Raw genomic sequence first — 12,566 nt, forward strand, 5'->3', positions numbered from 1 at the left:
GCAGTGGGAGTGTAATGCAGTTGATATGAATCCGATATATCCGATATAGTGTGTTTTAATCAATAAAACTGTTTTTTTAAATATATTGCTGCACTTTGTATAAGTTCATACTCAAGTTTAAATAAACAACAACACTAAAGCTATTCTGTTATACCTGTATGTAACAAAACACACTGCACCCAAAATATTTCATAGTTCAGCAATACTGATCAATCTAATAAACTTAAACCTACTCCATCCTCCATATTCTGCTATTTTAAAGAGTACTTAGCAGAAATATTAAACAACCTAACTAATAGGGTTGCAAACTCCCAGCAAAAATAAATAAATAGGGAACCACCCTCCACCTCATGATGCTTAATCAACGTAATCAACTTTAATTTGATGCAGTGTGGGGAAAAAAATGCACAGAAATCAATTATTTTTCAAGAATAATTAAATAGATTCAACATCTTTCTTCAACAGAACTGCAGACTGCACAGATGGTATCTTCCCAAAGGAAAAAGTACTATAGCTTACTAGGGTATATTAGACTTAACAGTTACTATATACAGTAATGGACTTATATATATTTTACATCAGATTAAAACTTTGGGTGTAAGAGTCAGATAATTATTTATTAAAAGCTCAACATTTTAAATGAGAATAAGAAAGAAAAGTATGTCTTTGTGCCCCCTTTTCCCTGTTCATGCCCTATCGGCCCCCTGGCTAAACTTCGCTAGATCCGCCCCTGCACAGTTACCAGCTATCAGCTACGTAGAAAAAGATCCTGGTGTAGAAAGTGTCGAGACAACGCCGGTCTCTGCGATTCTTTTGGTCCTGGTAGAGATCACGCTGAGATGTTTCCATGTTTTACACAATCCTTTTATTACCCATTATTCTTACAGATGCATCTGGAGATCAGCACGCTGCATTCCTATGCAGTCCTATGCTAAAGGCTGATCCAAAGAACTCCACACAACAGTTACAGTTATAACCTCTGGTCTCCTCCCCCCTACAGTAAACACCCCCACAATGGAAATACACTAGTACAGTGGCCAAGGGTGCTGACACCCTGACCCCCACCTCCTTTTAAGGTAGTGTCCGTTTGCCCTTTGTCTGCCTCTCACCCTCAGTAACTCTTGCTACTGTCCTGGGGGTGGGGGTTGATCCTCCTGCCCTGCACCTCAGTTCTTTGTTCCCATCCAAGGCCTATTTTCTATTTTGTATCCTAACATCCATTACCACAATATTATAATGTTGCAAGCAATCACAAACTACATTCTCTTTAACTCTGATCTACATTAAGGAATCTATTCTCAACAATCCCCCTTTTGATCTCTCCAATGAGAGATCACATCACACCTCTCCTTCATCCTAGGGCATAACTGGTTTCCTAAACCCGACCAGACCTGGTGTGAATGCTTTCGTCACTTCCTGAGATAAGCTCTGTTTAACTGCTTGAGAAGGGTGGTGTGAAGTAGATAGCCTTCAACATCTATTCCCTCAGTCTTCTTTCTCCAGCGTGGGGTGAGTCTCTGCGTTCTTCCGTCGCTTCTTTCTTCAGTCTCAGGGGTAGACTACCCTGAGACCTTGCCACAGACCAGGGGATTATTCTGCCCCTGTGGTTGAGGTCTGGGTGTTCTCTGACTCATCTGAGTCAGGGCTCGATTCCTCCTTTGGTGCTCAAGTTGCTCCTTGCTCCTTCACCGACCTTCCTGGCTCCTCAGCTACTGCACACTGGCTCCAGTGGTACCCGGCTTCGCCTTTGCCCTTCAGTCGAACAGCGTGCGATGTCCTGTTCACCAACTCGATTGGTCCTGTCCACCTTAGCTCCAACCACTTTCTTTTGATCACTTTCTGACGTACCCACCAGGCTTCCGACAGTGAGCTTCCTGCAGCAAGCTGTGCTCTCTCTCTTGCTCGCTCTTGAAGCCTTCTCTCCAGGTCTCAGTCTGCATCTTATGGGTGATCTCCTTCCGTCAGTTTGGTCACTGAACCTGTAATTAAAAATTAAAACTACCCCACCAAACCCCTTTTGCCACATGGTCCTTGCCATGTGTCAATTCAAAACAATTAGAGATGCACAAAAAAGTTGTGCATTCTCTCTTAAAAATTCCAGGGCTTCTCCCATAGAGTAGCTCTGCTCCAGGCCTGTAAACCTGTGTTTAAAAAATTGGCCAGTGGTGTTTCCTGTTGCAAATCATGTGATTAAATCATATGATTAACCCTCTGCTGTAGAAAAAGTACATGTAGATGTTAGCCCAGTGCATCTTGTATGGACACTTTCTCACAGTGACCTTTGCATTGTAAACAATACAAGGTCATATTAACACACTGCTTGTAAATAGACACAGAAAAACTGGCAACCAAAAGATCTGCATGGCCTACAAGACATGCAAAACTATGATGCTGCTTTCATCCTCCTGTTCCTGTAAAAAAAAAGAAACATCCACCCTTTTTGCTCTGTGGGTGGAGGTGCAGTATTGCATATTGGTGTCAAGTCAGTCAAGTTTTTGTCAGTCCAGTCAGTCCCCGTGTTTATTGCTGATAGCAGAACCTCTTGTGTCGCATTAAGTTTCTACGGCCAGCAATATGACGACATTTCAAAAAGAACAAAAAAAGAATTTTAGAATGGATTACCTCGCGAAATCCTTTTAGGCAGGGACTCATTATCTGATTGCGTCCCAAATAAGTGACTTTCTCCAGAGCCCATTGTAAAGTGGAGAAACTCAGTTTGCGATAATTTTCAAGCAAAAATTTAGTATAGCGCTTTCAGATCCAATCGTGCAGGCCTGCTTGAAAGAGAGAGAAAATTGTAAAACAAAACTTTCAGTGCACTGTTAAAAAATAAAAATACCAGAATAACCAAATATATAAAATCGTAGTCTTAGGACTTGTCCCAGAATATTCCTTCTCTAAAAAATAAAACACACCAAATCTAATTGGCAGGTTCAACTTGGTAACAAAAGAAAAATGCATCAGCCCATTAAATCCCCCCAACTTTTCCTGTTCATGCATTTTGTACTTATGTATGTCATTTTATTTACCTTCCCCCATTTTTCTGAAAGAAAACTTCTTTTGCTCCACCTTTTTGTTTCAGAAACACCTAAATAAAAATTAAAAAATCTCAATCATAGTCAGGCACAGCTAAATCCTAATGCTTGCGAGTTACCATTGGCAACCACGCTTTGTGTTGTTAACCCCTTCTACAGGTACCTTCTTGTGATGTGTGCACTTCCTGTATGATTTTGTGCTACCCCCAGTACATGTTGTGTGCATGTCAGGTGTTGCCTTTCCGTTTTGTCCAGCAGTGCACTTGCATACCTCAGTGCTTGTCTTTCTCCCCCTTTTGTGGTGGTCTGGACACTTTTTCAATTCTTCACTTCAAGGCAGCCGTTTGTCTCCCTGGATTCCTTAACCCAATTTGATTCCCCAGACTAAAACAACAGCATTCCTCTGTCCTCACTTGCTCCTCTCCCACTTTGCAGTCCAATGGCAGTCAGTTCGCTTCAGCTTTGTCCTGTGTATTCTCCCACTGTCTCTTTCATTGCCATTTTGCTCCAAACATGGCAAATGTCAAACTCAGAAAGTCTCCTCATAAGTCCTTCACCCACAGTGAAGTTGCAGCTTGCTGGAACCGCATCTCTCCATCCATCCAGTCGTGATGATGGATCTTCTCTTTCTTTCTCTGATGCCGTTTGCCCATAGCGCTGCTGGACCTCTATGCTCAGGACTCTGCTGTTGTCTCTTGGACTGCTGTCCACTGTTAATGTTAACTGCACTCCGTGTCTTCAAGAAGAGATTAGCTTCCTTGGAGCTTGCTTTTTCAGGATGAGGACGGGAAGCTGCAAAACAATTCAGCCAAAACTTGGGCTGGGTGTTTCTAATGATCTTTACCTATAATTTTCTTCCGACTGCTGCTTGTGGAAAATTGATCCAGGTCCATTTCCCCACCTGCAGTGACACACTGAGACAACTTGATCATTCACTGTCCTGGTCTGGAGTCTGTGGACTCCGTGTTTATGTTTAAGTTTATTAACATTCTGTGGTTTTGTTTATTTTGGGTTGTTTCTAATTATCCCTAGCGTTTTGTGTCGTCTGTGCACTCCTGTTCCACGTTTCAGGTCCCTATGTTCTGTCGCCCCAGTCTGTGTTACGTTTGCGTCTGTGTTAGAGTTCAGTTGGTGTGTTTCCTGTTTTATTTTGAAGGTCTTTTCAGTGTTTCTAGTTTCACTTCCCCTTGTGTTGTAATGTCCAATTAATTCCAGCCGTGTCTCTCTCCTGTCTTAAAAACCCAGAAAGTAAGATTTTAGTTGTTCTTGACTGAGAAAAACAAAACCCTCTTCATATTATTATTACTTTTTTTCATCAGCCACACTCCTATTCTGTTTTTCTTTTGTGTCCACTAAGGGCAGCTGGTGACCTGCAGTATCACCCGCTCCCCCCAGTTGGAGACAGTTCCCCTCTCACAATTCCACACTTTTTTGGTTTTGTTGTTTTTTCTTTTTAATTTTTACCCTTTTTTTTTATTATTATTATTATTTTTTTTCCATGTTTTACACCCACACATCAACCTCTTAATCCACTTCTCCAACCTCTCTTTTCCTTTCTCCCCAACTGCTCTCATCTAGTTGTTGATCAAATTCTCCATATTATTACTATTATTGTTTTGTCAATAATCCCCCGTAATCCGCTCTGTCTCCCCTTTTGTCCCTCAAAGGAACACACACACACACACACACACACACACACACACACACACCTCCATTTTGCCCCTTTAGGGCACTTACACACACCTCCTCCATTTTGGTCATCAGGTAGATTAAACACACACCTACACAACTTTCCTTTGTACTCAAAGGAGCACCCCCACACACACACCTTTTGTTCTTCAGATTCAGCCACATGCTACTCTCTGCACAATCACACTTTGCAAACCTAAGTTTTCTTAAAACACAAGCTCACAACAAAGTAGAATTTAGGGAGGAATATTTAACCAATCTGCTCCCTCGGCCTCAAACCGTTTTAGTAGAATTTAGGGAGGAATTTTAACCAATCTTCTCCCTCGGCCTCAAACCGTTTTAGTAGAATTTAGGGAGGAATTTTAGCCAATCTACTCCCTCGGCCTCAAACCGTTTTTAGTAGAATTTAGGGAGGAATTTTAACCAATCTTCTCCCTCGGCCTCAAACCGTTTTAGTAGAATTTAGGGAGGAATTTTAGCCAATCTACTCCCTCGGCCTCAAACCGTTTTAGTAGAATTTAGGGAGGAATCTTTGGCCAATCTACTCCCTCGGCCTCAAACCGTTTTAGTAGAATTCGGGGGTCCTGAACTTCCCAGGCCTCAAACCTAGCTCCAGAAACGCCGTCTGGGCCTATGAATTCGTCAACTCATAGGAGGGGCAGCCACATCCAAGGACAATAGAATTTAGAAAGTCCTGCTTTCTGGGCCTCAAACCCTCACTTTTAGAGAAACCAGCTCTGTTCTACACACATCTCTTATCAAAATTTACGGACTTCTGCGTTCAGGACACTTTTGGGTGAAATTTAGCTTAATTCCAATATGCAGATTCGATTAAACAGGTTCTGCTTACCTTGTTTTTTGCCGGCAATACCCTCAGTGTCCATTCCGCTTCAGCCAAGGTCCAAATGGAGATCAACTACCAAGATCCGGGTCACGGCACCAAATTGTCGAGACAACGCCGGTCTCTGCGATTCTTTTGGTCCTGGTAGAGATCACGCTGAGATGTTTCCATGTTTTACACAATCCTTTTATTACCCATTATTCTTACAGATGCATCTGGAGATCAGCACGCTGCATTCCTATGCAGTCCTATGCCAAAGGCTGATCTAAAGAACTCCACACAACAGTTACAGTTATAACCTCTGGTCTCCTCCCCCTTACAGTAAACACCCCCACAATGGAAATACACTAGTACAGTGGCCAAGGGTGCTGACACCCTGACCCCCACCTCCTTTTAAGGTAGTGTCCGTTTGCCCTTTGTCTGCCTCTCACCCTCAGTAACTCTTGCTACTGTCCTGGGGGTGGGGGTTGATCCTCCTGCCCTGCACCTCAGTTCTTTGTTCCCATCCAAGGCCTATTTTCTATTTTGTATCCTTACACCAATTACCACAATATTATAATGTTGCAAGCAATCACAAACTACATTCTCTTTAACTCTGATCTACATTAAGGAATCTATTCTCAACAAAAGTAATATTAAATAAAATCTAACAACAGCTTATCTAGCTTAAACGTGCTGCGGTTGTTCAGCCGCTGGTTTCCTCTTTCTGGCGCGAAGTGGGCCAAAAACAAACAAGAGAGACGGACTCGCGACAGAAAAGCCGATCAGCTGATCATTGATCAGTTTCATGACTGAAGTAGCAGCAGGAGAGAGAGAGAGAGAGGCAGTCGCTCCATATATCGGTTGTTAAGCTTAATGTGGGAATGGTTTACAAACATTCAGAGATGAACTTACACACTTGCTTTACTTCTCTCTGGGAAAACTTCATCTGAGATGAAATGCTGGCTACAAATACACACAGCCGCTCTATCACGTGACCACACTGCTCCGACGAGCTACGGTTATGAGCCGAGGTGCTGTATTTGATATTTAATGGATCGGATTACATTTTTTATTTCTCTCCAATATCCGATCCAGTAATTTACGTCAGTATCGGACCGATACCGATAGTATATCGGATCGGTCCATCTCTAGTTTGTTGGGTCATGTTTACTTTGCTGTTTTATTTTCAATTGAGCAAATCGGTTTGGCTGAGGTTAAAGTTACGTTTCATAACTGCATCGTTTTAGTAAAGTTTAATGTCTCACTTGAGCATGTTAGGCTTAACCATTCGTTTTCTTTGTTATCTGGTGTTCATTTGTGTTAAACTTTGTTAAGCATTAATTTTGAATCAAAACTAACATTTAACATCTTTTTATACAAGGAGGAAAGAGGGGGTGGGGGAGCATTTCCACTGGGAGTACCCCCTAAACAACGGCCACCAGGCAAAAGCAATGGTTATGACTCGATCAGTGTGAACCCCGCCCCCTGACTTGGCCACCTGATGGGTGAGGCTGGCAGATAAAATAAATTCTTGAAGACAGCCGCAGGGCCAGGACTGCCAAAATGAATTAATTACATACACCATTAAATAATTAATTAAATGTGTCAATAATTAATTAAAATCGGAAAAAATTAATTACATAAATATTTACGACACATGAAATTAATTAATTATTGACACATTTAATTAATTAATGACACATTTAAATAATTATTTAATGGTGTATTTAATTAATTCATTTTGGCACAGTTGATTCCTTCAGGTCTCACCATGAAATAATTGTATCTGTCAACCATCAGTGCCTCTTTTTCTTGAAGACATTGTAGCAGAACCACCTGTCTACTGACATACTGGCAAACTTCTACTGGTGTGCGATAGAGAGCATCCTGACCAACTGTGTCACAGTCTGGTATGGGAACTGCTCTGTTGCTGACCGCAAGGCACTGCAGCGGCCAACAACGCCCAAAATATCACAGGGACATCACTTCCTGTTATTGAGGATGTCCACAAGAAGAGAGGTATACACGAGCATGCATCATTCTCAGGGACTCCTCTCATCCTGACAATAAACTTTTCCAGCTCCTCCCCTCCAGAAGACACTACAGGACCCTGCAGATTAAAACCAGCTGGTTTAGGAACAGCTTATTACCCACAGCTGTCACCCCACTTAACTCAATCTCCCGCTGAACCTTTCCATCCACACCCCCCTATCCCTCCCAGTAACCATGATCATGACTGTCATTCATTCTCAACATTCACCATATGCTCACAGTGGTTACTGTTATAGTTTAGGACACTGGCATAGTCTCTGTTATGGTGCGTACACTCATAGGACTCTGTAGATCTGTTTAACTCACACCGGTACATTGGTCTATATGTAGCACATCTATTTAGAAAATCTGTATAATTGTTCATGGTGCATCTGTATATCTGCCCATCTGTAAAGTAATATAGAACATCTATATGCTACACAGATCATCTGTACATTTGTGTTATTTCACTTACTACTCTTGCACTTCTGATTAGATGCAAACTGTATTTCATGACCCTGCATTTATACATGTGTAATGGCAATAAAGTTGAATCCTATCCTATATTGTAACAGTTACTGATTTTCAGCAGATTAGAACTCCCATCTCCAACCACTGGTGAAAAAGAGTTACAACTTCCTTCAGAGGAAATAGCTGTGAATGTTTCACCTGGTATTATGAGATAAACAATGATCGGACTGCCTGTAGATGAATGCTGGTGTGTTTGAGGTGACTCAGGGGTAAAAAGTAAAAACTCAGAAAATATTTAATTGTCACATTTCTACTTTATTCCTTACTTATTGCCAAGTCTTTATATCAGCAAAATGTGTTAAAATATAGTGTGTATAAAACAAAAAGAAAAACTGAATAAAATCTAGTCCTGCCTTTGTGATGACTTGATTTTTTTTCCTTACAGCTCACTGGTTTGACTTGCTGCTCTTAATGATGCTCAGTTTCTCCTCAGTTGCTTGTTGGATGTTGGTCCTCCTGGACGCCTTTCTCACCTGGGCCTGAAAAGTCTTACAGAGGAAAAAGTAAACCAGAGGGTCCAGACAGACGTTGAAAACTGACAGCATGGTGGCTGCCTCCTTCAGGTAGAACAACACTGGACCAAAAGAGCAGCTGTTCCACAGAAAAGCATAGGGAAGTCGAACCAGGTGATAGGGGACAAAGCAAACACAGAAGATGCTGACCAGCACCAACATGTTCCTGCGAGACTTCACCAGCTTCTCAGAGGAGGCCAGCTGCCTCTGCTGTGCCTGCAACACCCTGCAGGAGATGCTGTAGTAGAAGAAGACCAGGGATATGGACACCAACAAGAAGATGATAGCAGAGAAGGTGTGCGTGATTTTAAACATCAGACTAACTGATGCACTAAAGAGGAGCCCACAGTGGTTGGGGATAGAGGTCAGAGGTTTCTGGGTGATGAAAAACATGATGCCGTAAGTAACTGATGGAGCCAGGAGACAAATCCAGGTGACCATGGAGACAATGTTGGCAATTCGTACTGACTGCAGGACATGAGTTCCTGAAGGTCGGACGATCTTCAGATACCTGAATAGAGAAGACAAAGCTTCCAACTTCAACTAATCAGTCACAGTGGAGCCAAATCTGTCATTTTAGGTCAAATTACCAAAACTTTCAACCATTGGCACGATTGAAAAAAATTGTTCCTGACAGTATGAACTCCGTGCTTTTTCGTGATATTAGGATCATTAAAGTAATCTCGGCAAATAACACAGACAAAAAAAACAAACACAGCAAACAGTAAAAAAACAGAAACAAACAGTATTTAAAAAATATTCCAAATGTCTGAATAAATGCTTGTTTTCTTTTGAACTCCATCACACTGACTCTCTGTTTTCTCAGCCAACCTTCATCCTCACAGGGGCGCTGCAACAGAGTGCCTGAGATTACCATACTGAAACTAATACCACTGAGTTGCTGCTTTCAGGAACTGTTAGTTATTAGATGTGTGACAGTAAGTTGCTAGCTCATGAGTGAAGCAAGACATGGTTGTTCCTTCCAATCTAAAGCCGTCCACTGTATTAAATCCCTTTGAGTGGCAATATGAGTATGTAGCCCGGATGGGAATTTGGGAGTAGATACTCATAATTCACATGGACTTAAACGCCACAGTAACATAAGGTGTTCACAGTTAAGTTTATGTGATGTAACTGTACCCTGAATGTAATTTGCCCTGTAATATGTCACAAGGTAAATACAGGTAATTAGAGCAATGAAACTGTTATGTTAATCATAAAGTATTATTTTATGGTATGTAACCCTGAAGAGAGTTAAAATATTGTTCAGAGTTCTAATTTTCTGGAGGCCCGTGAAGGTAGCATAGTGATCGGGTGCAATGGAGGAGGAGAGGAGAACGGCATGGAGAGATGCACGAGGTTAGCTGAACAGATGTGAGAGACTCGGCTAGTTTACTGAGGTTAACTAGCACAAGAGAGTGCGTGTCTAGAAAGTTAACCGTGCGAGAGCTTTACAACAGAGTGCGGGCGAAGTGACTTTTTGTTTCAACGGTCGCACCACCGTGAAAAAACTGTGTTTCCAGCTACGACAAGGCTAGCCTGGACTGCTTGGCTGCGTCACGGAGGCAGCCGCTATGGACTGTCGGACAGCTGGACAGTGACTGGCTAACACGATGTAGCAGAGACAGCATCAGGTCCGCAGGGAGAGCAGAGAGTGGATTTATTTTAGACTGGTGAACGGCAACCTACCGAGCAACTGAACTGTAAGTTGGACTTTCGTGCTCTTACTGGGGAGAAGAGGATTTTTCTCCATCGTCCGCTGTGAGCAGCGAACAGGCCTGCAACAAGTGTGAATGTGAGTGTGTGTGGGGCCCATGTGTGAATATTGTGTATCTAGTGGATTTATATAACATATTTTTGAGTGTATATTAGTGAGTCACTTACCAAGAGGTGATAACATAATTTGTGTTGTTTAACATAATTTCAAAGGGAATTATTTCATTTACACAGCATGTTTCATTTGTTTATGAAGCTGGATATCATTTGAATTGAGTTAAGAAAAGGGTGTGTTGTACATTACTTTTGCCAGCCCTTACATTCAGTAAACGTTTGGTTTGTGTTAAAGAGATGTCTGTGGTTGATTCTTTTACTACTGGTTAAGTCTAACTTGCAGGCAAAGGTTTACTGATAGTTTCCCTGATTCCTGTCTATACCAGAACCATTTGTGGTATCTAGGCTGTAACGAACCTAACACCCCGCCTAGGGGGGTCCAAACTGAGGTAAGTGGATTTAGACTCAGTATCACGGGTGGGGTGCTACAAGTAAGTTTCTTACTTGTGTTCAATTATCAGACAGGGTATATGATATTATTAAAGTGATTTGAAATGTATGATGTGTTTTATATGTCAATAGAAAGAATTCAAATCTAAGCTTGAGTTTATGTCACATTTCTGTATTTTGTGTCATTTGAGTTTCACACTTTTTTGCATTAAATCCTGTCCAAATACAACATGTGCCTGTTCCTTGGAGGAAGTGATGCAAGAGAGAGTTTAACTGGCAGTAAAGCTCAATACAGGACATAGGGTCACATTGGGCGCAACAGTGCATACACATTGATAATTTAGTCAGGGACACAGGGTTTGTGGTCATTAACACTTTTTGTAATCATTAGCAGTAAAGGCTCCTTACCTGTTGGCAGCTACATAACACATGAATAAGATGCTGGCGTACATGTTGAGGAAGAGGGCAGAAGCTCCGACGCTGCAGTAGAGCTGCCAAACGATGACTGATGTGCTACCATAGTGGCTGATGCGCAGTGGCAGAGAGAGGCAGAGCAGGAAGTCAGCAGCTGTCAGGTTCTTCATGTAGACCATCAAGCTGCTCGATGCCTGCTGCTGAGCTCCACAAAAGTAAAACTTCAGGATCAAGCCATTGAGGAGTAAACCTACCTGAACAGACACGGAGCATGGAGAACAGGAATTTAGCACATGCACAAAGATCTTTTGTCAAATTAATAACAGTCCACAATCTGAAGATTTGAACCTTACCAGAAACAACAGGCTGTAGACCAGCATAAAGAAAGGGTTGACTGATGTGCCGACAGGATCACAGGTCTCGTTCAAAGGCGAAGTCGTGTCTTTTGGGTCAACCATGTTCCTGAAGCTGAAAAATTAATCCTTTTCATTGAGATCCGTCTTTCAAAGTCTCTGGCTCAATGGAGTCTACTGTTAGTCAAAGACCAATGATTCACTTCCTCGTGTTGTTTTACAGAGAGATTGTAACATGGAAGTGTGCCAAATATGATGATATCTGAATGTGAGCAAGGTGTTAAGCTGTCACATATAATGCACCAAGTTTCACACTGGTTCAGATCTTCATGCCTTACACTGAAAATCAAGGAAACATTTGTATTTTACATTAAGTAAATATTCATGTTGTTGGGTGGAAAAATAAAGAAAACAGTGAATGTTGAACATTTCCATGTGATATTACTTATCACAGATGCTGTACTTGGCTTCACAAAGCATGCCAAAAATGTGAAACTATGATTATTATCGTGTGAAGTATCAAATGTTCAGTTTCAGATTTTATGTCTGTAGCATTCACGTTTTTATAATACTGCAGTTCAGCTGTTAAAAAGTTTTGTACATCTTTCCTCAGAACATATGAGCAGAGCTTTCAGTTCAACTGTTCAGATAACTGTACGTGAAGTTTTTGGAAGAAACACCTGTGTGCACAGAGCAACTAGCAAGACTCACCTGTATTTCTGCAGTTTTCAGTGAGCAGGAAAAGCTGTTTGTATGTCCTCTCAGTCTAATGATATTCTTGCAGATCATGAAACACACAGTGATCACACTTCTAACATGCAACCATTTCCTCTTTGTGTTTACAGCTTTGTATCCACAGGAAACAAACACATCTTTTTCTGATCAGTCACGTGTCTGCACTTTTACTTATAACTTATAGCAATAACTCTTCAACAAGATGGAAAATTAAACACGTGCA

General features: G+C 41.6%; 1 protein-coding gene across 1 annotated transcript; it reads right to left on the reverse strand.

The window, feature by feature from the left end:
• Positions 1-8,495: 8,495 nt before the first annotated feature.
• LOC146521241 (P2Y purinoceptor 14-like) lies at positions 8,496-11,888 on the reverse strand. The gene is made up of 2 exons (XM_085139442.1): positions 11,250-11,888; positions 8,496-9,132 (listed from the first exon to the last, which is right to left on the reverse strand). Exons 1-2 carry the CDS (start codon positions 11,432-11,434, stop codon positions 8,496-8,498), a joined length of 822 nt encoding a protein of 273 aa, XP_084995568.1. The 5' UTR covers positions 11,435-11,888.
• Positions 11,889-12,566: the final 678 nt, after the last annotated feature.

Source organism: Neolamprologus multifasciatus, chromosome 3, assembly GCF_963576455.1.
Source record: "Neolamprologus multifasciatus chromosome 3, fNeoMul1.2, whole genome shotgun sequence".
In the NCBI taxonomy this organism is placed as follows: Eukaryota; Metazoa; Chordata; class Actinopteri; order Cichliformes; family Cichlidae; genus Neolamprologus; species Neolamprologus multifasciatus.

What these genes read in the sequence shown, in the direction of transcription:
- LOC146521241 (XM_085139442.1), bottom strand. Translation starts at nt 11,434, where the DNA reads ATGGTCTACATGAAGAACCTGACAGCTGCTGACTTCCTGCTCTGCCTC. An exon ending in TGTTATGTAGCTGCCAACAG is followed by an intron (nt 9,133 to 11,249) that starts GTAAGGAGCCTT and finishes TTCTCTATTCAG; the next exon opens with GTATCTGAAGATCGTCCGAC.